General features: G+C 50.2%; 2 protein-coding genes across 2 annotated transcripts; one reads left to right on the forward strand and one right to left on the reverse strand.

Moving 5' to 3' along the window:
* The first annotated feature begins 20 nt into the window (after nt 1-20).
* On the forward strand, nt 21-1,440 carry LOC131579249 (C-X-C motif chemokine 2-like). The gene is made up of 4 exons (XM_058838896.1): nt 21-84; nt 548-683; nt 963-1,046; nt 1,134-1,440. The coding sequence occupies exons 1-4, from the start codon at nt 21-23 to the stop codon at nt 1,222-1,224; spliced, it is 375 nt and encodes a 124-aa protein (XP_058694879.1). The 3' UTR covers nt 1,225-1,440.
* A 2,276-nt stretch (nt 1,441-3,716) lies between these two features.
* On the reverse strand, nt 3,717-23,573 carry CNOT6L (CCR4-NOT transcription complex subunit 6 like). The gene is made up of 12 exons (XM_058838891.1): nt 23,419-23,573; nt 10,674-10,795; nt 10,375-10,561; nt 9,902-9,987; nt 9,474-9,563; nt 8,627-8,695; nt 8,191-8,348; nt 7,687-7,841; nt 7,274-7,425; nt 6,335-6,559; nt 5,666-5,868; nt 3,717-5,514 (listed from the first exon to the last, which is right to left on the reverse strand). Exons 2-12 carry the CDS (start codon nt 10,783-10,785, stop codon nt 5,302-5,304), a joined length of 1,650 nt encoding a protein of 549 aa, XP_058694874.1. The 5' UTR covers nt 10,786-10,795; nt 23,419-23,573; the 3' UTR covers nt 3,717-5,301.
* Between the last annotated feature and the right edge of the window lie 1,682 nt (nt 23,574-25,255).

Here is a 25,255-nt window from a genome sequence, read left to right on the forward strand (position 1 = left end):
GCTCGGGGCGGGCAGCGAGGATGCGGCTGCTGCCGGCGGCGCTGGCCCTGCTCCTGCTCCTGAGCAGCTCGGTGCCGGGGGGTGGTGAGTGCCTTTGGCTGTCTGTCCATCCATATTCCCCTCCAAACACCCAGACAGTGGCACTGGGTGTCCCAGATGGGGCTGAGCGTGGCTTCTTGTAAGCTTTCAGATTGGTTTCTTGGCTGCCTTGGAGCTTGAGTTTGTGGCTCAAGCTGGAGGGGGGTACTGGGGGTGCAGAGGGAGGTTTGGCCTCGTGGCTTTAGGCTGCTTTTTCTTTCAGACCCCCACAAAACTGAAGTGCTTGCTGGGTTGAATTCATGAAATGTTGGTTAAGTTTTCCAAGCCTGCAGCTAAAACCCCTTCCATGTACAGGAAGAGAAGGTTTGAGGCTGTGCTGGGAGGGATTAGCTGCAAACCCCATGAGCAGCAGCCCGTGGGTGTCAGGGATGGGATCCTGGCGAGGGGGTGTCCCCATGTGGCTCCCCCACGGGGGGCCAGACCTGGTGTGGGCTGTCCTGGGGCACAGGTCTGTCTCTGGAGAGCCTGCTGACCAACATGAAGTGCAAGTGCATCAAATCCACCGCCCACGTCATCAACCTGGGGCTGATCCTCACCATCGACGTTACCCCGCCGGGCATTCACTGCCGGAGGAAGGAGGTCATGTAAGTGCAAAACCTGGAAACCAACCCCTGCCAATCGTTCCTTTGTGCAAAAGTATGTGGTGGGAGAAGCCCACCAATGCTGGGGTGACTCTCTTCCCAATTGCAAGGGGGTTCCTTCCCTGTGTGGCTCAGGGTGTGAAGGCTGAGGCCCCAAAATTCCACGTCTGTGTAGCCCAGGGATCGTATCCGTGCCGAGGGAGCGGAGGGGTTTTCTCTGTGGGTTAGAAAAGCTTTGGGGAAGGGACGTGCAGGGGGTTGAGGGGCCTCCTGGCCTTGCAGCCTCACCCTGAAGAAGAACAGGCGGGTGTGCGTGGCCCCCGAGGCGCCCTGGATCCAGCTGCTCATCCACAAGCTGATGCAGAGGTATGTGATGCCTGACACCTTGGCAGGAGCATCCCTTCCCCCTGACCCCCCCCAGATTCCTTTCTTTTCCTCCCACAAAATCTGCAGGAATGGCACCAAAAAAGCGTTGCCTCGGCCGCGGCGGGAAGCACCGTGCTGCCGGACCCCTTGGAGACCCCCCACCTTCCCACTGTCCTGATCCACGGAATCCACGGTCACCAATTCCTCGTGGGACAGCAGTGACACAGCCCCCCTGCCCTGAGACACGCTGGGTTTAGTGGCACAACGCTGGCACTTCCTCTGCTCCCTGGGTTTTGGCAGGGCCAGGAGCCTTTCCCTGCTTTCCCGCTGTTTCCCTCCGTTTCGGGTGCCTGCGCTGTTCCCAGGCACCACCAATAAAAGGATGAATGTGCTTCCCCCCACCCTCGGCTGTGGCAGCTCTTTCTGCCTGGATTTGTGTCCAAATTGGGATTTTTGTGCTGGGGAGTTAGGCTGGACTGCGGCACCGTGAAGCCTTTGGCTGATTTGCCAAGCGCGCTTTCCTCTGCTCCAGGATTTGGTGCCTTTTTCTGACAGCTCCTGGCAGGAGCTGGTAATTGCAGGTGTTGGATAGGGTCTGCTGCTGGCTCCTGGCTGTGGGAACACAGAATGGGAAATTTCCCAGAGTCTGGCTGAGGCTTTCTGTGGAGTTGCATTTTCCTGGGATGGGGACCCCAGCCTGGCGCAGGAATGTGCCTTGGCCGCGTTGGACTGAGGTGACGCGGGTGTGACTTGTGACCCTGTGCAGGATTATCCCCGTTTACAATCTGGCTTGGCCGTTCTGGGAGGAGGAGTTTAACTTCTGTAGGAACCAAATTTGTGTTGCCCACCCACTGGATGCCCAAAATGTGTCCCTGGGCAGTGGCAAACTGGGAAACACCCACCCAGTCCCTGTATCCCCCTCTGTCCTGCCCTGTGCTCCTGAGGGGTAAGAATTGTTCAGAAGAGCTATTTGTTCACTCCAGAAGGACGTGGAAGTACACAGGTGGGAAAAAAACGGTGGATGTTTAGCCCTATCCATCATATGGGTGAGCTCTATCCCATCTCCATGGTGGGCAAATTAAAAAAAAAAAAAGTAATTTTTAAAGGGAAGAAAAATGTAGCAGTTCAGGGGTTTGATGACCTCCCTTTCCCCAGCTGCCCGAAGGTCCAGGGCAAGCGGTGTTTCCTCATCCCAGAGCTCAGCACGCTCTCAAAATTCGAGCAAAGCTGCCATTGCCATGAGGCAGGGCGTAAATCCCCCTGAAATTGTAGCGTAAGCACGGCCGGGAGTGACACGCTGCAGCTGCCCCTGCTCCACGTGCACTTCCATCTTTTCAGGGACGGGACACAGGAAAGAAATCTGACTCAAAAAAACCCCTGAGCTCTCAAAGCAACCGCTGTGAGATGGTGTGGGAGCCTCCAAAGAGGATGGATGAGCCCCAGGATCCCTCTCACCTTCACCATTCCCACAGGGAGGGGTTGTGCCATACCTGGATCTAGATGTTTATAATCTCCACCTAAAGTTATTTCTAGTTCAAGTGAGTTCTTGGCTGATGCTTGGCACGGAGGATTAAGATGTGAGTGGTTCCCACCGGGTTCTCTTGGGATCTGCATCACTTTGGAACACCGAAGGGTGAGGAGGAGGAGGGTTCAGTCTCCTTACAGTGAAAGAAGGAAGCGAAAATATTCAGCTACATTGTACAAAATTCTCTTTTTTATATATATATATGTATATATATACACACACACAAAACCCCGTATCGGACAGATTCACCAGGTTTAAAAAGTTGCTTGTAGAAGGGTGCTGGATTTTGTTTTCTCTGCTGGCTTTAGGCAGTGCTGTCGCTCAGGAGTGGACACCAGGCACCACGTTTTGGGAAGCAAACAGAGGCAGTGAGGAGCAGGGAAGGGCCTGGAGCCTTTTTTCCAGGTATTGCCTTCAACATGCTGGGAACGGAGGCTGGGAAAAAAAGCACCATCCCCTCACTGCTCCTGCTGGGAAGGGAAAACCAGGAGAAAAACAGGAGGGAGCCGCACAGGTGAACATGTACATTGACTGAAACATAAACAAAACTGTTTTTTTTTTGTTGTGCAATGACTGTTAAAGTAACATTTTTTGTGTTCAAAGCCACACGGTGTGACGAGCGTCGGGAAGTGCAGCAGAGAAAATCCGATGGGACACTTCCACCGCTAGAAACCGAAGGAAAATCCAGCTGGAGCAGCTTACAACGTTTGCCAAGGTCTGGGTTTTCCCCGTCCCCGTCCTCTCCCACCCCCATATTACAAAACATTGGTGCTGGGTTTGGATTTTTATTACTAAACGGGCTCCTCTGCAGTTCATAGACAATCACGGGCGAATCGAAAATTCCATTTTATACAAACAGCTCAAAAAAATATTGGGAGTGAAGTATGGTTAGGAAACACTGCTCATCACGCTGGGATCGCCGTGCGTGGAGGAGGAACAGGAGGAGCAGCCTCAGGAGCGCAGCATCCACCCCCCTCCTCCCCAGAAAACATACAGCAGCTGAATACAGAAAGGTAATGTCCACAAAATGAAGTTTTTCATGCTATTCTACTTTCCAGTGCTCTCCAATCCGTGTGCCATGGCCAGGTAGGGAGCGCTGAGGTATATTCCAACCTGAACCCAGAGGAAAATCCATCTCTGGAAAGGGCTTTCTTTTTTTCCCCCCCCTTCTTTTCTTTTTTTTCTTTCATTTGGGTTGGTTTTTGCACAAAGCAAGTGCTGCACAGGAATTTCCCCCAGCTCCCATCGCTTCCAATTGATCCATAGATGACACCTCCATTTTTTAGGCACTTTTCCAAGGGAGTTGTCACTTTGCTGAACCCATTTTTGTGTTCTGGCCCGCTCCACCCCCTCCCTGGCCCCCACTCACAGTCAGGAAATAATTTCTCCTCTAAGTCCAATTGATTTTTTTTTTTTCCCCCCACCCCCCATGGAAAATTTCCTGTGTATAAAACGACAAAGGAAATATTTAATTAAAGAGCAACAGCCTGACTTGGCAGTTTTGCAGGACAGAGGATGGCTCTTTAGTATTTAAAACCAATTTCACAATTCAAATTGGACTTTTTTTGAATTATACGAATGAGACATAAATATAGGCTTATCAATCTGCTTAAAAATTTCAATCACATCATGGAAAATGTTTTTCATTTATTAAAAATATCACATTTGGAGACTAGAAACAGTAAAGTGCATGAAAAGTTTCAAATAGAAATTCAAGAAAATCTTATAGCAGCAAAAAAGCAGAATAAAGAAAAACTTAAAAACACAGACACGACCTTTTCCTATCACTGTGCCTTTTTTTTTTTAACATTAAGCAGCCAAACAGGTTTGTGTTTTTTTTGTTGTTGTTGTGGTTTTTTTTTGTTTGTTTTTGTTTTTTTCAGAAAATTGCATCATGTTTAATGCCTCTCGAGGCACAAGGTTTTGAACTGGCCACCCAGAGCATGAAAAGGAAAGAAAACAAGGATTTCCAACACATCCAAAGAGCATTAACATTTGGGAAGGAACCAGCAGCTTTTTTACTTCAGCCCTGACTGACAACAGCTCCCAAACAAATTGGAATCAGGAGGATTTAGAGCTCAAATTTGATCACAGATGCTTGGCTATCTTTGGTTTTCTGATAGTATTGAGATGAGGGGCAGGGCCGTGCTGCCAATCATTTATAGTCAGGTATTAAGTGCTTTGCTAATGTGCAAAATTTATATTGGATGCAGAGTTGCGTCTCCGTTTTGGATTCAAACAAACAGTATTTCTAATAATATTCTTCCTACAAAACAAGCATCTCTAGCTTTGTTCTTCTTTCTCCTAAAAGTTTGGCTCAATTTGCCACGTTCTGGAAAAAAGCATTACCTTGAAATATGTTAAATGCAAGTTTTCAAACCTCTTTTGTCCGTTTAGAAGTGCAGCTTCCTACTGAAAAGAAAAAGCCAGTTTAAAGTAAAAAAAAAAAACCAAACAAAAAAACAACCAAACAAAAAACAACAACAAAAAAAAACCCCAAACACAAACAAAAATTAAATTAAAAACCTGGAAAGGGGAATAATACTTTGGTTCCAGCCCTAGTGCCAAATGATACCGATATGCACCAAAATGTGCAAAAATCTCATATCAAACACATAAGGAAAAGGAGCTCGAAGAAGCAGCTGCAGGTTGGCCATACTTCACTCCTATCTAGTGGGATTTACAAGTGTACAGGTCCGTGAGGCAGGTCCGAGGCGCCCTGGGGCTGCACTACCTGCGGGAGGGCAGGTGCACGCCGTTCACCAGCGGCAGCAGCGGCGGGTGCAGCTCCAGCTGCGTCAGCAGCGAGAAGTGGTCGGAGGGGATGTGCGGGTGAGGGCAGCCCGTGATGTTGTTGTCCACCAGCCACTGAGGGTCCAAAGGCCCCAGGACTCCCAGCACGTTCATGTGGGTGTTGGAGTAGAAAATGTAGTCAATCACACCCTGCGGAGAGAGAGGGAGAGAGCGCAGTGAGGGCAGGGCCCGGCCGGCCGGAGGCGCCGCCGCGCTCGCGCCCGCTGCGTGCGCCCTCCTTAAGCCGAGCTCAGGGAACTGACACGGCAGAGGCAGCTGACTCCCAGAGAGCGGAGCTTACTTTGAAGTCAAAAGTGTAATTGGTGTAAGGCATCAGGTTGTTCTCGTAGGCGCTCTTGAGCTGGAAGCCGTGCGTGATCCTGCCCTCCGAGGCTCCGTTCTTCCCGTTGCCGCTGAAGTTCATCAGACACTCGTTGTAGCGCAGCTCCTTGAAGTCCTTGTGGTTGTCAGCTACTATGCCGTTGCTCAGGTACTCCACTACACCTGTTGGCGAGGGGAGGGGTTCAGATTGTTGCTTTGAAGGACAGCTTTGGCCCGGGGATGTTAAACAGTGCAACGCCACCGAGGCGCCGTGAGACGAGAATTGGCAAAGCGAACCCCTTTCCTTGTTAAGTCTTCATCGGGAACTCGCATCTTTCCTACTTCTTATCGCTGCTTCGGGCACGGGTGTTTGTTTAATGGTTTATTTGAGATCTAACTGTGCTTTTCTATCCTTTTGTAGGTGCAGCCAGCTCTCCCTCCTGTTCGTGCTGAGCAAGAAAAAGCAGGCCCCTCAACCAGAGCACTCGCGGTCTCTTCAGCTGGATTTCCGAAGGCAGCTGTTCCTAGGAAACCTTTCACCCATACCTTCCCTGGGGAGTGCAGAACAACCCCATCGCCTTCAGAGGAGAAAGTGGACTCGAAAGTTGTAAGGGAAGTTAAAAACCAGGCCAAAAAAAGCCAGCCTTACCTGAATCAGGCAGCGAGTTGAGATCCGCACACAGCACCAGAGGGATAGAGTTGGGATCTGCTGTCGGGCTACTGGGCCTGCTTGAGGCTTTCTCCAGGATGTTTTTCAGCTCTGAGACGAACATCATGGTCTGGATGAGTTTCACATCTGAGTATTCGGGGTCCCAGTGCATGTGGGCATTGGCCACGATGAGCAGCTGCTTGTCCACGTGAAGCGATTTCATACCTGAGTAAACAATTTTAGCGGTGAGAGGTTCTGTGAATGCAGCGCATTCCCGCTTGCTCATACTCGGGGTGTAGCTCCTCAGGGTCAGACACACCAGCAGATGGGTGTGTCTTCATGGCTTAAACCTGCTGAAATGCCTGTGAACAGCCCAGGAAGCTCCTTCCAGCCCTGGAATTTCTCCTCCTCTGAAGCCATGAAAACCCCAGCCGGGCAGGCAGAGCAGGGCGGCAGTTTTAGCTGGGTTGGAACTGTCTGCTGCATCTGATCAAACCTGATGAAAATGTGGCAGTCAGTCAATCAAGAGGCAGGAAAAGAGACCCGATCATCTCTTCCTTCCACACCAGTACATGAGCACTGACATCTAATTACTGGGGGAAGGTGGAAGGAGTCAATCCAGGGGAGGAAAAGAGAGTTGAAAACAGAAGATGAACATGGTTGACAACTACAGGTAAGAGCAGATGTGTGTAAACACCGTGACCCTGGCTTAGGTTGAGCTGCTCAAGCAGAATGTAACAGTGTAAGTAAGCAGGGATAAAAGCTTGAAAGGAGAAAAGCAAATGCTGGGTGAGCACAACCAGACCATCCCTGCCTGTCTGGGCCACCCAGGGGCTGCGTTTGACTGCGTCACCAACAGGCACAGCGTGGGTTACCCAGGAATAACTCACACCTGCCCCTGGAGCTGAGGATTGCTGAGGACACCACAGTCGTACTCACTTGCTCCGAACAACTCCTTGTGCACCTCCAACACCACGGCGACTCCGATGTTGTCCTTGGTCATCACTCTGTTCAACATGGCTTCCGAGCCCTCCGAGTTGGCCATGGCCACCTGGTTGAACTCCACCGTGTGCTTCTGCACCAGCGTGAACCTGGGCAGTGGGGAGAGAGCCACGGTGAGCAGCTGTGAGCACCGTCCCCATCTGAAAACCATCCCCGTCTGCTCCCACAGGCTCCCTCTCTTCCAAACCACTCCAGCTGCTTCTAGACACTGCCCAAGAGCTGCATTTTTCTTTCTGGAAGCAGCAAAAACTCTTGAGAGGCAGCTCAGGCTTTGGGAAACTTCCATCCTAATAACTGGAAGCTGTCCTGAGGTTTTAGCGTAAAGTTTGAAAGCTGCTGCCGTCCCTTACTTTTCCGTTTTGAAGAATATCGCGCAGCCGTCCACGTGCTTTTTCTCCTGCTCGGACATGATTTTGGCACGTGACTTTGGAGAAAAGAATCCGTCGTATCCCCGTTCTTTCAAGGCTGGCAGGAAAAGGGTGAAGTATTGCTCCGTTTCCACTTCCTGGAATTGTACACAAACACCTCAGGCTAAAGGAGTGAAGGAAGCCCTTCCTTGTGCCTGCCCTGCCTCGCGGTCGGGAAAGCTGCACAGTCCATGTCAGTGCCCAGACTGCTGGGAACTGATGTGCATTCCTGGATTTCCTGGAATCCCTCCCAAAAGCCAAGTGACAGGTGTGTTTTGAACAGCAGTAAACCACACCTGATAGGTTTGACACTGGAATACAGCTACAGAGCTTGCACTGGGAAGACCTGGAATGTGCTACGGAGCAGGTGACTACGGTGTTCCCGAGGGAACAGTTAATCCTCAAGGCTTTCTGTTTCTGGTGGAAGATGCAGTTATTTTTAATTACCTGAAGACTAATGATATCTGCATCACAGTTGACGATTTCTTCCATGATTCCCTTTTTCCTGTACTCCCAATTGAGTGCCCAGGATGGGCAGTAGCCATAGAGCTGCCGGGTGGCGTATTTATCACACAGCACATTGTAACACATAACTGTAAATGAAGCTGCGAGGAGAGACAGAGAAAGAAAGGGAAAGCTTGTCAGCCTCTGGAGATTGTCTCTTTGGCTTGGACAAGAGTGGCTGGAAGAGCTGTGACAAAGCCCAGCATGGAAAAGAAATGCCCAGCGTCCCGTTCAAATGGGAAAAATGGTATTGACAGCACAGCCATATGTTAATTTTTCCATTAGTAGAAATGAACAAATTGCTGTTTTCACCCTGATCCTGGAAAACAAAGCCCAAGACAAGTTTTCCCAGCGTGTCACCTTGTGAACACAGATTTACCTGAGGGCAGAATTTGGTCTCGTTCTTTTAAAGTAATCCATGGCCTTGGAGGCAGCTGCTCTGGATGAACTAGAAAAAAAAGTTAACCAGTGATTAATTCAGAGTTTCTATTTGGAAGTTAAAACTTCTAAGTCAAAGTGTGATGACTGAACAATAATGTGTTTTGCATCCCCAACTCCCTGAGTCTTCAGGGGAGGCAAAAATAATTTAATTGAGTAGCTCTAGTAGGAGAAAAAACTGTCATTTTTAAGATTGCTGACTACTTTTGTCTCTTGTTTTGGGATTTAGAAGCACCACCGAAATACCCCTGCACATTGAAGAATCTGCTGAAGATGGAGGGGTAAATCCTGGCATGGTTCAGCCATCCCTTCTCCAAGGACTTCGCCCTGCTTCCATCTTTCCTGCAGTGCCTTAACTTGGGAGACAGCGAGTGGCAAAGCAGAAGGCTCAGTCACAGAACCACAAAGCAGGACTGAAGTCAGGTACTGGATGTTCTTAATGCTGTTTTTTGAACTAAATTTGATAGTCTTGCTTGCATTCAAATGATTATTTTTGGTGGGGAGAAGCAAAATGGCTTCGGCAAGGCAGACTTTGCCCTTGGCTGGTAATTGAAGGGTTTCAAAGAGAACAGAGAGAACATTTGGCTGTAACACAGGAGAACCTTCGACAGTACACATCAGCCTCTTCCACTGGGGGTGAGGCTGTGTTTTGGGATGTGACTGGAGCCACCTGACAAAAACACTAAAGCAGTGAGGAAATACGGTCCCTCCAGGGGGTCAGAGTCTTGCTTTAGCAGCAAATCCTACTTCTAAAGGCTTTTGTGCCCACCAGATCCGTAGGGCTGTACCTGCTAGATTGTCAAGCATGTAGTTCAGTAGCTTTCGGGTTCCGTCTGGATCCTGGTAGAGGCTGAGAATATCTTGGGATAAAGGATTGCCTGCCAACAGCACAAAACAACAGCGGGGGGATCAGCTGCCTGCCTTTCTTGAGGCTTTCCACCCAAAGGAAATCTCCCAGAATGAGAACAGACAAATTAATTCAGCAGGTTCAAGGGTTTATTTCCCTGACTGCAGATTTGAAACGAGCTCCTAAGGAAGTTTAGCAGCATTAAGAAAGACAAGCATTGCTTTCCCAACTGCCTGGTCATTTTTGCTACCAACTTAATGCTTAAAATAACCTGCAAGAAAACCTTGAGGTAATAGAGGAAGGTTTTGAGCCCAGCCCCCCCCAGGATTCCTGAGAACTCGTAGGAATATGGAACTGGAAAGAGCTCACCTTTCAAACCCAGGGTTTGCAGCTGGAAGAGCCGTCCAAGTTCATAAGGCAAAACCCGTAACAGATTGTTATTTAAAAGCAATTCCCTGCAGCAAATGCAAAAACATTCTGGGTGAGCATTATTGCAGAAGAAACTCCTGAAGTGCTCCTCAAAGAGAACACTTTTCACCCTGAATTTTACTATGGGAAGATATGCCAATCTTCCTGTGTCAAAGCATGACTGAAATACATGCAATGGGGGGAAAAGAGGCACAAAACCCAAGATGAAACCAGGGATCAAAACAATGTTATATCAACAACCAGAAAAAAAAGCACAGTGAATCCAGAAGTAATTATCAGCAGCAAAGCTCTGCACCAACCTGGAGTTTTTCAGGATTATTCAAAATACAAGCGCAGGAAACAAACTGAAACTCTCGGTCCCGATCCCACCACAGAGAATTTTTTGGGAAGTCAAGCAGAGTAATTCCCCTCACCTGAGAGACACCATGTTTCCTAGTTCTGCTGGTAAACTTCTGAGTTTGTTGGATGACAGATCCAGGTAAACCAGATTGTGAAGCTTGGCAATATCAGGTGGAATGCGAGTAAGGTTGTTGTCATTGAGGTGCAGAGCAGTCAGGTGTGTCAGCGACCACAGCGACGTACTTAAGCTCCGCACTCTCCCTGAAAGAGGAAAGCAAGGATCCACCTCTTGACTCGGGAACCACCGGACACAAAGTGGATCTGGAGCGGTCTGGGGCACCAACTAGGGGAATTTAAACCCCAACCAACTCACCCGAGATCTCTAATTCAGCCCAGTGCGACTTCTTCCCGTTGGCCACCTCTTCCGCTGACATGATGGTGTAAATTCTGCGAGGATCTGGAGGATCATATTTTTCCTTTGGCATCCCTGTTAGTCTGAAAGACCATCACAACTGTTACTCCACAGCATTCCTTCATTTCCACCCCACCACGAGCTGACCTTTCCCAGGGATACCCCACAGCAACGCATCCCGGAGTTTTACGCGCGATAAATACTGGGCTGCCAAGCAGGTGCTCACACCTGGGCAGAATTCCGGGATGGAAAAGAGCATTTCTTCCTAGGAAGTTGGGGTTTCTGCAGTCACCTGCTGCCTTTCCCACTTTATCCCCCACAACCCATGGAGTTGTTTGCCGTGTGCAGAACCTGCAGACAAGATCAGAGCGTTCCGCTGTTCCTGGATTGCTCCCTCCCGTAGTTTGCACAGGGAACCAAGGATTGAAGGGAAGGCTTTTAATTTCAGCATACAAAGTCCCACTTCTCCACTGCACTTATACAAGGCTTGAAATTGCAGTCTGAGAGGGAATTAGCTCCATTTTCCCATTAATTATCCAGCTTTTGTGTTTTGTGCTTTTTCATGCTCAGAATCAGTCAAGACCTTTGTATTCCTCACGGTCCAGGAGCCATAAGGAGAGCTCAGGTAAAGTTCCCATTTATCTGTTCTGGGGCACAAAGGGCTCCAGCCCAGTGCAGATGTCAATATCACAAGCCTAAGCACGAGCCTATGCACACCAAATTCATCCAATGGTCCTGACTGCCGGAAAGGAGCTCTGATGTCCCATTCAAAAACCATCCACTTGCCAGGGGACACAAGGAGAGATGTTATTCCATGCCTCCCTAGGCTGTTGTGCTGAGCAGGACTGTGTGTGATTTTGCTGTTGGCCGGTCTTTTCCTCCCCAGACACACAAAATCCACGAGCCTTGATTTTCAACAAATCCAAAGCAGCTGCTCCAGAGGATGCAGCTCTTCCCTCATACAGACATCTCTCCTTGAGCCAGCTGTGGAGCTCTTCAAGCAGACCTAACTTGAATTCAAGGTAACAAGCTGAGGGTTTTGTTCAGCGAGTCCAACTAAACCAAGATCCCACTTTCCCTTTATGAGGCTCGAGTCCATCCTGTGGAGTTTTCCAGCTGATGCCGACAGCCAGCCCGGCGTTCCGGCAGGGCGCAGGAGCTGTCAGGGCTGTCCCCTGCCAAGGGTCTCAGTTACAGGGCTGCTGCTTCCTCCTCTGACCAAGGCCCAAGGAAAATGCAAATGGGAGCCCCACATCTAATTATAGCCCCCTGTTATTTCCAGGTGAAGTCACACGGCGAGCAGAGCTACGGGATAAGAGGATTCTGCGCTCACACTGCCTGGCACGGGGCCATGAAGGGAACCAGTTACTTAAGGACAAGGGATTAGACCTGAAATCCTTCCATCTTTGTTCCAGAACCCCAAAATCAGAACAGCCTTCCCCACCTGACACGAGCAGGCTGCGCTTTGGGAGTGCCAAATCTCTGGCGTTTGGATTTTGCTGGGTTTATCTTGGCTCTTCAAGTGCCGGTGTGAAAGTGGGGAGCGCTTGAACAGACTCCTCACAGCCCCTGCCAGGCCACAAGAGCCCCATTCCACCTGCCCTTGCTGTTTTTAACCTGCCAGATCTTAAACTGAGCTGTACCTCTATGGCACCTGCACCCAAAGCACGGCAAACCCAGGATTTGGGCGAGTGCTCTGTGATGAAGCCCTTCAAACCATGGTGCTGAGACCACCTGAACCACCCACCGCCCACCCACACCAGCCCCCAGATGGCCACTGAGCCCCTGACACCATCTGAAAGCTCCAGGATTGCTCCTGAACTGATGTCAAAATACGGCTCGTTAAAGACAAGTGCTCTGCCCGTGTCAGGGGCCTTCCAGAGAAGCGAGCCCTGAGCTGGGAGGCGAAGGACACGCGCATTTTTCAGCCCTTAGTCACTTCAATATTGCTTTGAAATAGTGGTGAGTCAAACAGGCAGCAAGCAGTGTCATTGCCACAGTTACAGAAAGGAGAAAACAAACCCAAATCAAATGCACTTTTATGTTTTTTCTCCTTCTGCATCACAGCAACACTGAGCAAGTCTTGAAAGTCACCATGTGGATCTTTTTTTTCTCAGGCAAAAAATGAATCCTGCTTGGGTTCCCAACTCCTGCCGTTCCTATCTCCCACTCTGCTTGTCCTGGAACTAAAATAATATCCAGAAATCCCAACCTGTTCTTGCTCAGTCTTGAGGCAGCTACACGGAGCTCCCTGAATCAGTTAACCCCAAAATCCAACGCGAATCAGTGCAAATTTTGGCAGGCTTTTCTCCTGAAGGCTCCCCTTGGAAAACTTCTGAAGCTACTAAAACTTGCTCTCTGCTCCAGATCCAACCCTGTAAACTTAAAATAGTGCGACCCTGATTTCTTGTAAATGAAACACAAAATCTCTTCTTGTTTTTGTGTAAAGAAAACCTCAAGATGAGGACATCAGCATGTTACTAAGAACAATATCTAAGCTCTGGGGGTTCCTAAAGTAACTCTTTGGGTCCAAGTCCATCCCCAAAAACCCAGAGATGACTGGCAGAGTAGGATTACTCAGTTGGAACCTTAGGTGTGGTCCTGGGTGAGCCAAAGCAGCTCTCTGAGGTGGCTGTAAGCAGGGGCAGGTACAGGAGCTCTGTGCCTGCCTTTTCCTTGGACTTTTGGGGTTTTATGCTATTTTATTTGCTGGGTTGTTTTTTTTTTTTTTTGCTGACTGCCCTTTAAAGCCTGGAGAAAAAACAGATAAATAATGGAACACTACTGAAGGTGTGAAGAGTGTCAGAGAGGAAAAGTCCACCTATTGGGTTGTAGCAGAGACTTTTAATAGGAAGAAACGGGGTTTTTTGGGCAACAAACAACAGGAACTTCTGGGTTTCAAACACACAGCCCCTTCCCCAAGAGAAGATGCATTTCCAACTTACAGTGACCATAAGATGTTTTAAGTTCTTTCACACTTCAGTGCATAAATGAGCTGTCAAATGGAGAAGAGCTGTGCCTGCATCCCGCTGCAGCCCTGTGTTCATGGATGTTTGGCACGGCTCCAAACCCTCCCCTCCAGCCCAGTGACATTCTTTGTGATTATTCTTTTTTTTTTTTCCCTTCAGCCTCTGTATGTGGATGAGTCAAACCACCAAAGCATTTTGGAAACAATCCAGCAGCCAGCCTTGAGTGGCTCCTCCTTCCTCTGAGCACAGCTGACCGTCCATCCCCTTCCATATGGTGATCCCTGCCAGGAATCAGCGCCGCTGTTGGCTCGACGGGGCGCGCGCGTGTGTACGCACACGTTGTTGTCCGGCGTTGGGAAGTCGGGCTGAAAGCTGGGGGAATGGCCCCATTTTTATCTCTCCATCTAAATGTCTATTTATGTGTCTTGTCATCGGGCCTGAGTGGCTGCAAAGGGCGGGAGAGGAAGGCTGCTCCTCTGCACCGCTCTGCTTTTAGGGGAGCGCGGCAAAAGTCTCCCCGTTTCGGCCTCCCCAGGGAGAAGAGAAGCGTGGCCAACGCTCACAAATAGAAAAACTGGCTTGGAGTAGTCTGGGGGGAGGAAAATCAGGTGATTGCTCAAGGGGGTGTTAAGGGGATTTAAAGGAAGGTGCCAAGACTGGGGGGATGTACAGATGTGTTAGCTTAAGGTAAACTATTTGCTATATCCCTATACACAGGATCAAGTGTGTATAAATCAGGAAGAAAATGTTGGAGAGTGGGGAATTCTGATGGGATCTGAGCTTTTTCCATGGTGCTTTCCTGCAGGAATATGTCCAACCACCTCTGTGTACACTGCCTCTCCCAAGAATTCAACGAGCATCCCCGAGTCTGCCAGCCCAGGTACTGTGTCTTTCCAGCTTCTTATTCCAAGTACCCTGACTGGGGATAGAGATTAGCAGGGAATCAAATATAAATGACTCATTTTAATAAAAAAACCCCACCCAAACAATTAAAAAACAATGTTTGAGGAGATTGGAAAGAACCCCCGAGGAAAGTCTGACACAGAGCACAAGGAAATTTGAGTTGGGAACAGGGAAAGGTAAGAGGTAACCGTGAACCTGCAGCTGTAAATTCAGTGGTGCTGGGATCCCAGGGGGCTCCACCTTATCTCTTTGAGCCCAGAGAAGCACAGACAAATCACAGAAGCAAACAGCAAAAGCCAAGGGGAGGAGTGGGAAGGGAGGGAACGAGCTGTATTTGATTAATTCCAGAGCCAAGTGGCACTCACTTGATGGAAATGCTAATTTTCCCCCTGACATACACCCACTAGTCATTCCCCTCATCTCCTCTAAATGAAGCAGTCTTTTCTTAAACCACAGGTAACACAAGAATATCCAGGTTTCCACCCTTCCTTTTCCTCCGTGTCACACCCCCACTTACAGGACCAGCTGAACTATTTACTGCTACACAGAAATGCTACACAGCTGCTTTTTATTGCTGTGCTTGGTTAAGAGTCAGCCCTCACTCCAAAGGAACACTTCCTGCCCCGCTGGAAGCAGCCTGGGACAACTCCTGAATATCCACACCAGGTCACTGAGCGATACTTGCAGGTGCCTTTTACACTTTGTGCTTCCAGAGCAGCTCTTGGGGCTGCCTCACACGCAAACACAGGGCAGGCTGCTCCCCAAAATAAAGCTCTTTCTTACCAGAAGCACATGTGAGGGGCTACTGTAGAGGCAGAAGAGTTTCCAGCAGCCAGCCTGTAAATAAATGTCATCAGAAGCCCCCAAAGGGCTGGTTTAAACTGTGTGCTTATTTATTTACACAAGTATCTCGCACTGTTTCGGAGAAATGACCCATTTGCAATGCTGCTGCATCCCCTGGAGAGTGCTGGGCTTCTAATGAGATCCAGGACAGAGTGGCTTAAAGGATTAGGAGCTGAAGTCACCAGGAGTCTGGGGAAGGAAGAAGCTGGCGCTGGATCAAGACAGGTCCTGGGCTGTGGGGATGGGAGAGAAGCAGCCATGGATGGCTGCAGATGAAAGCAGGAGGTTTCCCTAGGTCTGGGCAGGCAGAAAACTCCCACCAGCAGGAGCAGAGGGAGCGGGCAGTGCCGTGGAGTGCCCCGAGCCGTGAGGGCTGACAAGGCTCATCTGACACCCGTTCAGTCACTCCTCGGAAATGATCAGCATCATCCTCAGGCTGCTGCTGTGAGCCAGCACCGTGCCTCATTCAACTCCTCAGGATCAATACCTGGAGAGAAGTCAGCTATTGACCTGTTTTTTGGGCAAAACTGCACGGGAATTACCAATCCATGCACGCTGCAGGAACTCGGCAGAGGTCTTCTCAATGAACCAACCTCAAGATACAGTTGGAATTATCAATAGCCTTTCATCCTTCAAAGCAAAGTTTGTGCTAGGAGGAAAGAAATGAGATTATTTCCACGGTGTCATCTTGCCTTTTCAGTGGGAGACTGCCAGCTCTTCCACAAAACAAGCAGAGCCCAGCAACACTTGAGTTGCTCTCCCTCTACAATCCAAAGAAAGCTGCCACTGTAAAACTTAAACAGCTTTGGAGTTACAAGGCTTGCCTTGTTCAACCACAGGTAAGTTGGGATGAGTCAAAGCTCAAAGATTTTAAAAGGAAGGAGGAGGAAAAGGAGAAAAAGCCAAAGGAACAAGCACACAGTGATAGTGGAAACTGTTTTGCAATCACTGGCACAATAAATGAGCCTTTTCAGTTGGAACAGGCCGCAGGATGCTGCCCTAGTGCTCAAAGTAGCTGGGCTTGTACGCTCAGGAGAAGAGAGAAGGGATCTGTTCAAATCCCCCCCCAGTTTATAGGAATAAACCCTGTTCTCCAGAGGGTGTGTTTAAATGTACTTTGCATTTTAATCTCAGAAGAAGCAAAGTTTGCCTAATAGCCTGAGCAAAGCATATTATTTGAATATTGAAAGATAGTTCAGCTGCCTCTGTATCTGATTATCCCAGTCCTTCCCATGGGCATTTACACCATACTTAAACTTCCAATCAGAACCCCAGACTGGTTTGGGTTGGAAGGGACCTTTAAGCCCATCCAGTTCCACCTCCCTGCCATGGGCAGGGACACTTTCCACTCTCCCAGGTTGCTCCAAGCCCTGTCCAACCTGACCTTGGACACTTCCAGGGATCCAGGGGCAGCCACAGCTGCTCTGGATAACCTGCTCCAGAAGAGAGGCTGAACCTGTGTGGGTTCCTCACGTCAAGGGATTTCACCTAAAGCCAGGGAATACCTTTGGCAAGTTTTGCTGTAGTTTTTCAAACAGGTTGGTTTTCTGGTATTTCTTAACATACTGGAGGGTGAGAGGTTGATTACTGAGCTCTCTGAAAGTTAAAGAAGACAAATGCAGTCCAAAGCCCTGGTGCCGCCTCCCCTGCTGTACAGGAATTGAAAGTAAAGGAAGAGCACAGACACAGTGGGTAGGTACAAGAGGCAGGTATGGATTCAGGAATGCTGAAGCCTTGTTGACAGCCTGAGGTTTTCAACCACGTAATTTTCCAAGCAGAAAATACTTGTGAGTCGTACTCATCTCCCCACGTCCAAGGTTGTTTTGTTCAGACCTGCAGCTGCCATGAAATAAATGGCCAATGACTTAAAACTGAATTATTCCCCCTTTACCTGCATGGGAAGCACCTGGGGGTTCCTGGAGCAGGCAGAAAAACACCTTGCAGTTCAGTCTCCAACCTCCTGCTCTATCCACAGGTCTCAACATCCTTAACAGATCTGCTTCTCCCATCCACTCCAAACATTCCTAATTCCTCTGATGCACTCCACTCCTTCCCAATCTTTTGTTCTGGACTAAGAAGGTGGAGGAAGAGGTTTTACATGGGTACAAACACTTCCCTGTAGACTGACCTGCTCCCAGTGGCCAGGATTGACTTGGATGGAGGAGAAAACGTGAGCCTGGCTCTTCCTGGCACCTGGGACTGTTCTGGTATGTGAGAAGTCATCTGGCCCTGCTTTCCTTTTGCTTTCTTAACCTTGCAGAACAAAAAAGGGATTAAAGGAAAGGTGTTCACAAGTGGAAATTTTGGCTGGGCAGTCATTCATCCTGTGCTCTTTCCCACTGCCAGGGCCAGTTGTAAATTAATGCAATACAGTAAGTAAGAATCGAATTTTAAACTATAGGGGGAGCAGGAAGAGCAAAGGATATTCTCCACGTGTCGAGGCTGACTCAGGATAAAGAACATTTTTTATATCCAGCAAAGCATACAAAGTATGTTTTCTGCTTTCCCCCTTGTTCAGTTTTCCTGGGAGTATCCTATGGAGAAAAAAAAAAGGAGCTACAAATCTGTAGAAAGAGGGCTTCAGCACTCTCTTCAGATGGTGCTTAAATCCAGAGCCTTCTGAAAGGGCCTTTAGATTGATTTCTTAGGAAGGAATAAAAAAAAGAAAGCAAAACTAATTTGTGATTAGAAGGCACAAAGATGTTCACTCAGATGGAAGCATTCCTGAAAAGCGAGGGGAAAACTACTGGAGCAATTCATTCAGCTGCCCTAAAGGGTAAACAGCAAACTCCAACACCATCCACAAATCCTGATTATTATTATTATTAACAGCTTGACCAAAAGCTTGTGGGTTTTGTACTTTTCTTTGTACTCCTGGAATCTGATGAACTTAAGAAAATGTGTTTGACACCAAAGCAAGGAGGAGGGTCCCTCTGCAGCAACACGAGGCTAAACATTCCTCCCTCTCCTGCAGCCTTTGGAGCTGCCTCGGCCTAGGAACGTTTTTTGCCTTTAAAAAAAGCAAGTCAGATGTTAAATTGTGTCTTCCCTTGCAGGCCTTTGGGAGCAGCAGTGTGGGGAGCTGCTGACTTGCAGAGGAAACTCTGGAAGGACCAGTGGCCAGGATGAAGAAGACTCAGGGGCAGAGTCTTTGCTTTGCATTCCCATTCCCAGCCTCTGGAGAGTGCAGGTGGGTGCAGAACTTGGGAAGGGGACAAGAGCTGCCTCTGGTAGTTTCCCTGCCATAAAAATTCCTCCTGCTGCTGGCTGAGTGCACAAGAGGTTTCCCTTGATGCTTTGTTTAAGGTAAGGAATAATCCAGATTCACATCAACAGGGCTGGTGGCAGGGTGTTCTGAAGGATTTGTCTCTTCATGTTTGAAATTTCCCAACCTTCCAGCTGCAAGTGGGGGGGAAACCAAAACTAAACTCCTGCTGAAGGGATGTATTTAATTTAGAACAAGCACTTACCCCCTGCAAATTTGCATTTGGAGTCCCACAGCCCCTTTATTCACATTTTTTCTCAGAAAAAACACCAAGCTCCTCCCCAGGCAAGCAGGATGGGGAAGACAACACAGCACACACAGGTGAATGCTGAGCATAAATGGTGCTGTGCAGTCATAGCCACCACTGATGGCTGCCCTCAGGAAATGCCAGAGCAGGGGGCAGCACACAGGACCCTCACTGCTCTGTCTCTGCACACACAGGTTACGAGCTGTAGGTGAATTACTCCTCTGCCAGACACCCAACAGCTCACTGGGGTTTTCTTCTCTTCCCCCGGTCTGGGTGCAGCTCCCAAAATCCCTGACTTGTAGCTACAATTGCTTGGAGCTGCTTTTTGTTCATCCTGGAGCGTTTTTCTAAGTGCTGGTTTAACATCTCCCCCTAGAAGGGATAAAATGTGTTTCTCGTAGATCAGTGCATTTCTGAACGTTCCTAAAGTTACATCTCTGTAGGGAGATGCCCAAGAGGCTGCAAAAGTTGTTCTTCTAAACGGGATTCCACAAAGATTTTTATTTTTTTTTTTCTTCCAGTGCTCTCTTTTATTCAGAGTAACTTCAGTTTGGTGTTTGTTTTTGTTTTGGGGAGGGTGGGAGTGTGCTTTTTTTTTTTTTTTCCAACTCTGAGAGAGGAATTTTCTCCCACACAACAGCAGCCAAGTCAGGCCCAGAACCTTGCCACTGCAGGTAAGTGTCACGTAGCCCTTTTGTGAATTTACTGAGCCAGTCAGCAAGTTCAGCTCAAGGCCTTCCACGGTGCCCTCTGCATCCCCCTCCGAGACCTGAAGGCACAAATGGATCCAGCAAATCCTGTGCATGTTAAATTCTTTCTGCCATTTCCTGCCAGACACTTGAGTTTACTTGAAGTTGGTCTTTTTTGGGGTGGTCTTGTGGTGGGAATTTTGATGACAGCCTCGAGGTGCATGAAAGACAGGGAAGGAGAGCAGCAGAATTGCAGAAATATTGTCACCACCTAAGGATCTTGATAAAGAGACCTTTTTTTGTTTTTGTTTGTTTTTAAGTCATTACAGGTGAGATGGAGAAGCTGCACAGACAAATCACTGGAACCCAAGGAATTAATCAGAAGGTGAGGCTACACCACACTGTCAATGCAACAAGCACCCAAGCCTTGATTACAGCCTGCCATCAAGAGAACCACAGAATCTGGACAAAAAAATAAAAAATGTTACAAGAGGCTTAGCATTTAATGCTCTAAAGCACTAAACCCACAGCAAATCCTCCTGAATCTAAATATGCCTAAGACATCTTTTAACTTATTTTTTTCAAGTTTTCACAAATGCCATCTTACACTCTCAAAAAACTAAGCTCTTCTTATTTAACTCCACGAAAGTTACTTTTGCTTTCTCAGTAGTCTGCAAATCTGGTTACATCCCGTGCCTCGAGTGCCTTTTTGGCACTCCCAAAACCTCTCTCCAATAAACAGCAAGCAAGTAAAAAGTAAGCACTTATTTGGATTTATCTCCCCTTTTAAGCCCAAGTAACCCAAAAAGCGTGCAGCAGATTACAGCTGACAGAAGCAGAACTTCTTGGGGGAGGTTCAAGAAAGTTTGCCTAGAAATTGTGCACGTTACTGATGCATAATTTTACCACTTAAAACCCTGGGGAAGGTTTTAGTAAGAAAAAAGAAACACATCCCCCCCCCCACTTGTGCAGATTGACTTGAACAAAAAAGCCAGTGGCTGCTGTGATCCACCTAACTCTTAAGTTTTAATTCTTGGTGGTTTAGATTTAAATTAAGTAGAGACTTAGACAGTGTGGAAATTAATTAATTTTTCTCCACTGGTGCTTTTTCATTCTTCTAATAAGAGTCCACACACATGCCTTGGGATCACTTTCTGGCTTATTTCTCCTAGGACTGGTGTGAAAGCTAAACTTGGTCAAAAGCCTGCCTTGGCTTTTTGCAAAACCACGGCTGTTAATGGAAAACAACGAAACGATCCCAGTTTATCCCATGAAAGGGAAGTTTCATCAGCACCTTCCGATGGGAAGAGAACAGCCATAACCTCACTTAATTCCACAAGACAATCCTCAGTGCAAATGTGATGGAGCTCCTACAGATGATGGATGGGAAGAGGAGAGCCAACACACGGGCAACACACCCGGAGCAGCCGTCCCTTCCCTTCCCAGCCTGAGCAGGCTCCATCCCTGCTAGCAGGGACAGGGAAAAACACCCTTTAGAAAACGAAAACAAGCTCTATCAGTAAAAGTGCACTTCTGCAGATAACTGCTCCTGCAGCTGGGACTCGTGCTGGCACAGCTGTGTCAGTCACGGGTCACAGTCCGTCACCGCGCGCGCAGACAGAGCTGTGCCAGCAGAAGTTCGCCGTGCAGACCCGGTGGGAAGCTCCACTGACACGGATCTGCAAAGTTTTGCCTTTTTTATTCTGCAGCAGAGGTAAGCTCATCCAGCAGGCTGCTGATGGGCTGTCTCACCCCTGACACATTAGGGTCTGGCCTTCCAGGGAGGGGAGAAAACTAAACTTTGCACAGGGACACCCATGGGCCATTTACACTGAGTTTTATCCTTCAGTTAAATGCACAAACTAAATGAGAAAGAGCCCCTGTAGGAAGAGATAAAAGGGAATAAATTAAATTGTGCTTCAGCACTCGGAGCACCCCCGCTTTTAATAGTAAGAAGGGAACAAAACTGCAAGTGTTGAACAGGATTTGTTTAGCAGACAGCAGAGCTCTGCAGAATTTCCACTGCTCTGTGAAACCCAACAGCCACGCTGCAGCGGGGCTTTTGGCCTCCTCAGTCACCTCTGGAGGAGATTGCATGCCCAGGCTGCTGCTCCAACACAAGTTCTGTTTGGGTGAAGCGACAGGATCCTGCAGCTGGGTGAGGTGGATCCTTATTCCAGAGCAGGGAGCTGGCAGCAGTGCACATTGTCCATCTGCTCCAGAGCAAAACTCTAACATCAGGCTGGGAATCCCTCCCTCACTGAGGAGGGAACTCTGTCCTGGACACCAGGTTGGGCTGTGGTGCTCCACATCTCACCAGCCTGGATGCTGGATCCACGTGGCCCGTGGATGCTCCCTTGCGGGACAGGGATGTTTGGCAGGACCACTTTCCCTATTTTTCACAGAAATAAAATCACTGGCAGTGCCGTCTCTGTAAAGGCCGTGCTCTGCCCTCACCCGAGAGCTCTCTGGGATACAGCTTCTAGGAATTCCCTGGGTTGTGTCACGTTGTTGTTAGGAATAATGTGCTATTTTTTTTCATTTTAAAAATAACCACATTACTGTTGCTTTCATTATCAGCCCTGTCTACACACCATGAACAACTTCTGGGTGGGTGTTTGCCCCTCTAGGCTTGCTTTGAGTTGTGGGGAGGGCACCGATACGGATTTAATTGTAAAAAATTCCCTGCTTAAGCAAGGCCGTGTGAAATCCTTATCAGCATGGCAACTCAGGAGAAGTTGTACCTCCCCGAAACAAATACTCAGCCTATTCAAAGTTTCCCAATGGGCTCGATAAAAGCCACTGGTCTAAAGATTTTCGGAAGGTCAGATAAGATGTGATGTGGCTGGGAGCAGCAGAGCCCTCCACCACATTTACCAGGAGCACTCCAGTTGAACAAGCGGGCCCCAGACTGTATCAAACCTCAGTATTTAAGCGTGTGCTTTCACTTGCAAGCACCACCGCGCCTGGGCTGGCAGCCCAGGTTTTATTGCAGGTGCCACTCCTGTCATCTTCCTCCTACGGAACTGCTGCGGACCATCGCGAAACCACTGGGAAAAGGCGGCGAGACCGCTGTCTCCCCAAAACGTCCTAACCCCGAGAGCACCCTCACATCGAGCACACCCTCACATCGAGCACACCCTCACATCGAGAGCACCCTCACCCCGAGAGCACCCTCACATCGAGCACACCCTCACCCCGAACACCCTCACCGACACGCTGGGGGTCACCCACAGTGCCGGCCCGAGCTCCCACCGTGGCACGCCAAGGGGATTGGGGCCGAGCGCTGGCCCCGTGGCCGAGTATCACCCTACAGCCGTGCCTCACCTCACGCCCGGGGTTGGTCCCGTGCCTGAGGTTCACCTCACGCCTGGGATTTGCTCCGTGACCGGCATTTACCCCACGACCAGGATTCACCCCATAGCCGGGGTTCACCCCGCGGCCGGGATCTGTCCCACGGCTGAGGTTCACCTCACGGCCGGGGTTCACTCCGGGGCCCGGGTTCACCCCACCACCACTCTTCACCTCACGGCCGGGATTCGTCCCGCGGCCGATCCTCCCCCCATGCCCGCAACCGGCCCCACGAGCACGGCTCGCCCCACGGCCGCCACCCGCGGCTCCGAAGCGAGCGCGGCATCTCCTCGGGCGGCTCCGGCTTCGGCCGCCGCGGCCTCCCCGCGGGGCCGATCGCCATCTCCCCTCGGCGGGGGCCGTGCCCGCAGCCCCCTCACACGCGGCCCGGCCGCGGCGCTGCCGGCGGGGCCCGACATGGCGGCGGGGCCGCTCTCACCTGCATGCGGCGCGGCGGGGCGGCGGGGCCGGCGGCGGCGCGGCGGGGCGGGCGCACACGACATGCGGGCGGCGGCCCGCGGGCAGCGGGGACGGAGCCGCGGGGCCCGGGCGGCGGCGGCGGCGGCGGCGGCGGAGAGCAGGAGGAGGAGGAGGAAGAAGAGGAGGAGGAGGAGGAGCGGCGGCCGGGGCGCGCAGGGCGGAGGAGACGGGGGCGGGCGCGGGGAGGCGGCGGCGGGCGGCGCCGGGGCCGCGGCGGGGGGAGCGCGGGCACTGGCGGGGCCGGGTCAGCGCTCACGGACGGGAGCCGGCAGCACCGGCAGGGGCCCGAAGGAACCCCTCCCCAGGCCCGTTTTACCCCCGCAGTTTCCCCCTTCCTTTCCACATCCCCACCCCGGTTTTACAGGCGAGGACGCGGCTGTCATCGCGCTGCGGTGGGAGAAGGAAGAGTCCACCTGGGAAGGCGGGGTGTGCCGTGTTTTTGAGCGTGCGGCCATGCCGTCGGTGCCTGGCACCTTTGTTTCTCCTCCTCTAGGTGCTGGGGTTTGATTCGGCGCCCAAGTGTCGGCGGCACGGATCCTTGTGCAGGTAAATGTGGCTCCCATCGCTTCCCAAACACGCCAGCATCCCTTTGGTGGCCCGCTAGGATGGGCGTGAGGAAAAGGTGGACTGAAAGATAAAACACGAGCCCAGGCGCGGGGAGGGATGTGGCTCTGTGCGTGCCCGAGTGGGAAAACGGTGCTGGAAAAAAAAAATAAATAAAATAAAAAAAGCGCCAGGGAGACGTTGGGAGTGTCTGAGGAAGCAACAAGTGGTCGGGGGAGCACAGGGAGGGACCAGACATCAGGCTCTGGGGCTTTTAAGTGGAATTTGCTTTCTGCTGCAGCTGCCGGTGAGCTCATGCTGGACCCAAAAATGTCATTGATGGCCGGAGAGCGGGACGTGGCTCAGCGATGGAGCAAGGGGTGTTGGTAGGAAGCGGGCTTTGGGGAGAGTGAGGTATTGGGGATGGCTGCCCATGAAGTGTGAGCCCGCGTTTCTCCCAAAATCCGTGGTCCACGGCAGAGAGGTGGCGTGCGAAAAGCCAGAGGCTCGCAGGGGAGATGGCGAAGGGCACGGATTACCCGACCACAGGTGCACACTGAAGTCTCCTCTGACATCCACCACCTCCACAGGAGCCACACACGCCCGTCCAAAATCATTTCATTTCCCCTCAAGAGTTCTAAACAAGTGTTTGTCACTCCTCAGCTGAGGCTTTTTAACTTAGTCCTTTTCCTCCCACGTCCCCACACGTCCCCACTCCGTCCTTGCCCAGGATGCTGAGCCAGGAGTTGGATTGGATGAACAGAGTTTTGTTACAATTCCTTTTACGCAGCCACCCGTGTCTGATCCCAAGATTCTTGGACGCAGATCGACTGGGGAAGACTGCTGGATTGGAATGTTTTTAGTCCAAAGCACATGGGCGTGGAATAAAAGCCCCCTTTAACCACTGTAGTTTGTGGCACCGCTCCGAACAGCTCGGGAGATGGTTCCACAAAGTCTTTCCAAGTGGCTGCTCCTCCAGGAGAGTGAACGAGGCATCTCTTTTCCCACCCTATCTGCAAGGGAATAGGGGTGAGATGGCAGCCAGGAAATCTCTTTTTGGAATTAGGTGTGGCTTGCAGCGGGCAATACTGAGCGTGTGAGGGGCAATGTTCTCCCGACCAGACGTGTCAGAGCAGCTGTCAACGCCCCCATGTCTGAGGGCCGCGGCTCCGACTGCCCTCAGCAGCCGCCGCCATGTTGTTTCGGGGAAGGGGGACCAGTTTGGCCTGCAGCGCTACGAGACAAGCGCGGCT

Source organism: Poecile atricapillus, chromosome 4 (genome assembly GCF_030490865.1).
Source record: "Poecile atricapillus isolate bPoeAtr1 chromosome 4, bPoeAtr1.hap1, whole genome shotgun sequence".
NCBI lineage: Eukaryota > Metazoa > Chordata > Aves > Passeriformes > Paridae > Poecile > Poecile atricapillus.

Coding starts and splice junctions, on each gene's coding strand:
- CNOT6L (XM_058838891.1), bottom strand. CDS start 10,785: ATGCCAAAGGAAAAATATGATCCTCCAGATCCTCGCAGAATTTACACC. Junction 7,426..7,686: donor ATATTCTTCAAAACGGAAAA/GTAAGGGACGGC, acceptor CCCACTGCCCAG/GTTCACGCTGGTGCAGAAGC. Junction 5,869..6,334: donor CAACTCGCTGCCTGATTCAG/GTAAGGCTGGCT, acceptor CCTCGCCAACAG/GTGTAGTGGAGTACCTGAGC.
- LOC131579249 (XM_058838896.1), top strand. CDS start 21: ATGCGGCTGCTGCCGGCGGCGCTGGCCCTGCTCCTGCTCCTGAGCAGC. Junction 85..547: donor CAGCTCGGTGCCGGGGGGTG/GTGAGTGCCTTT, acceptor CCTGGGGCACAG/GTCTGTCTCTGGAGAGCCTG. Junction 1,047..1,133: donor ATCCACAAGCTGATGCAGAG/GTATGTGATGCC, acceptor CAAAATCTGCAG/GAATGGCACCAAAAAAGCGT.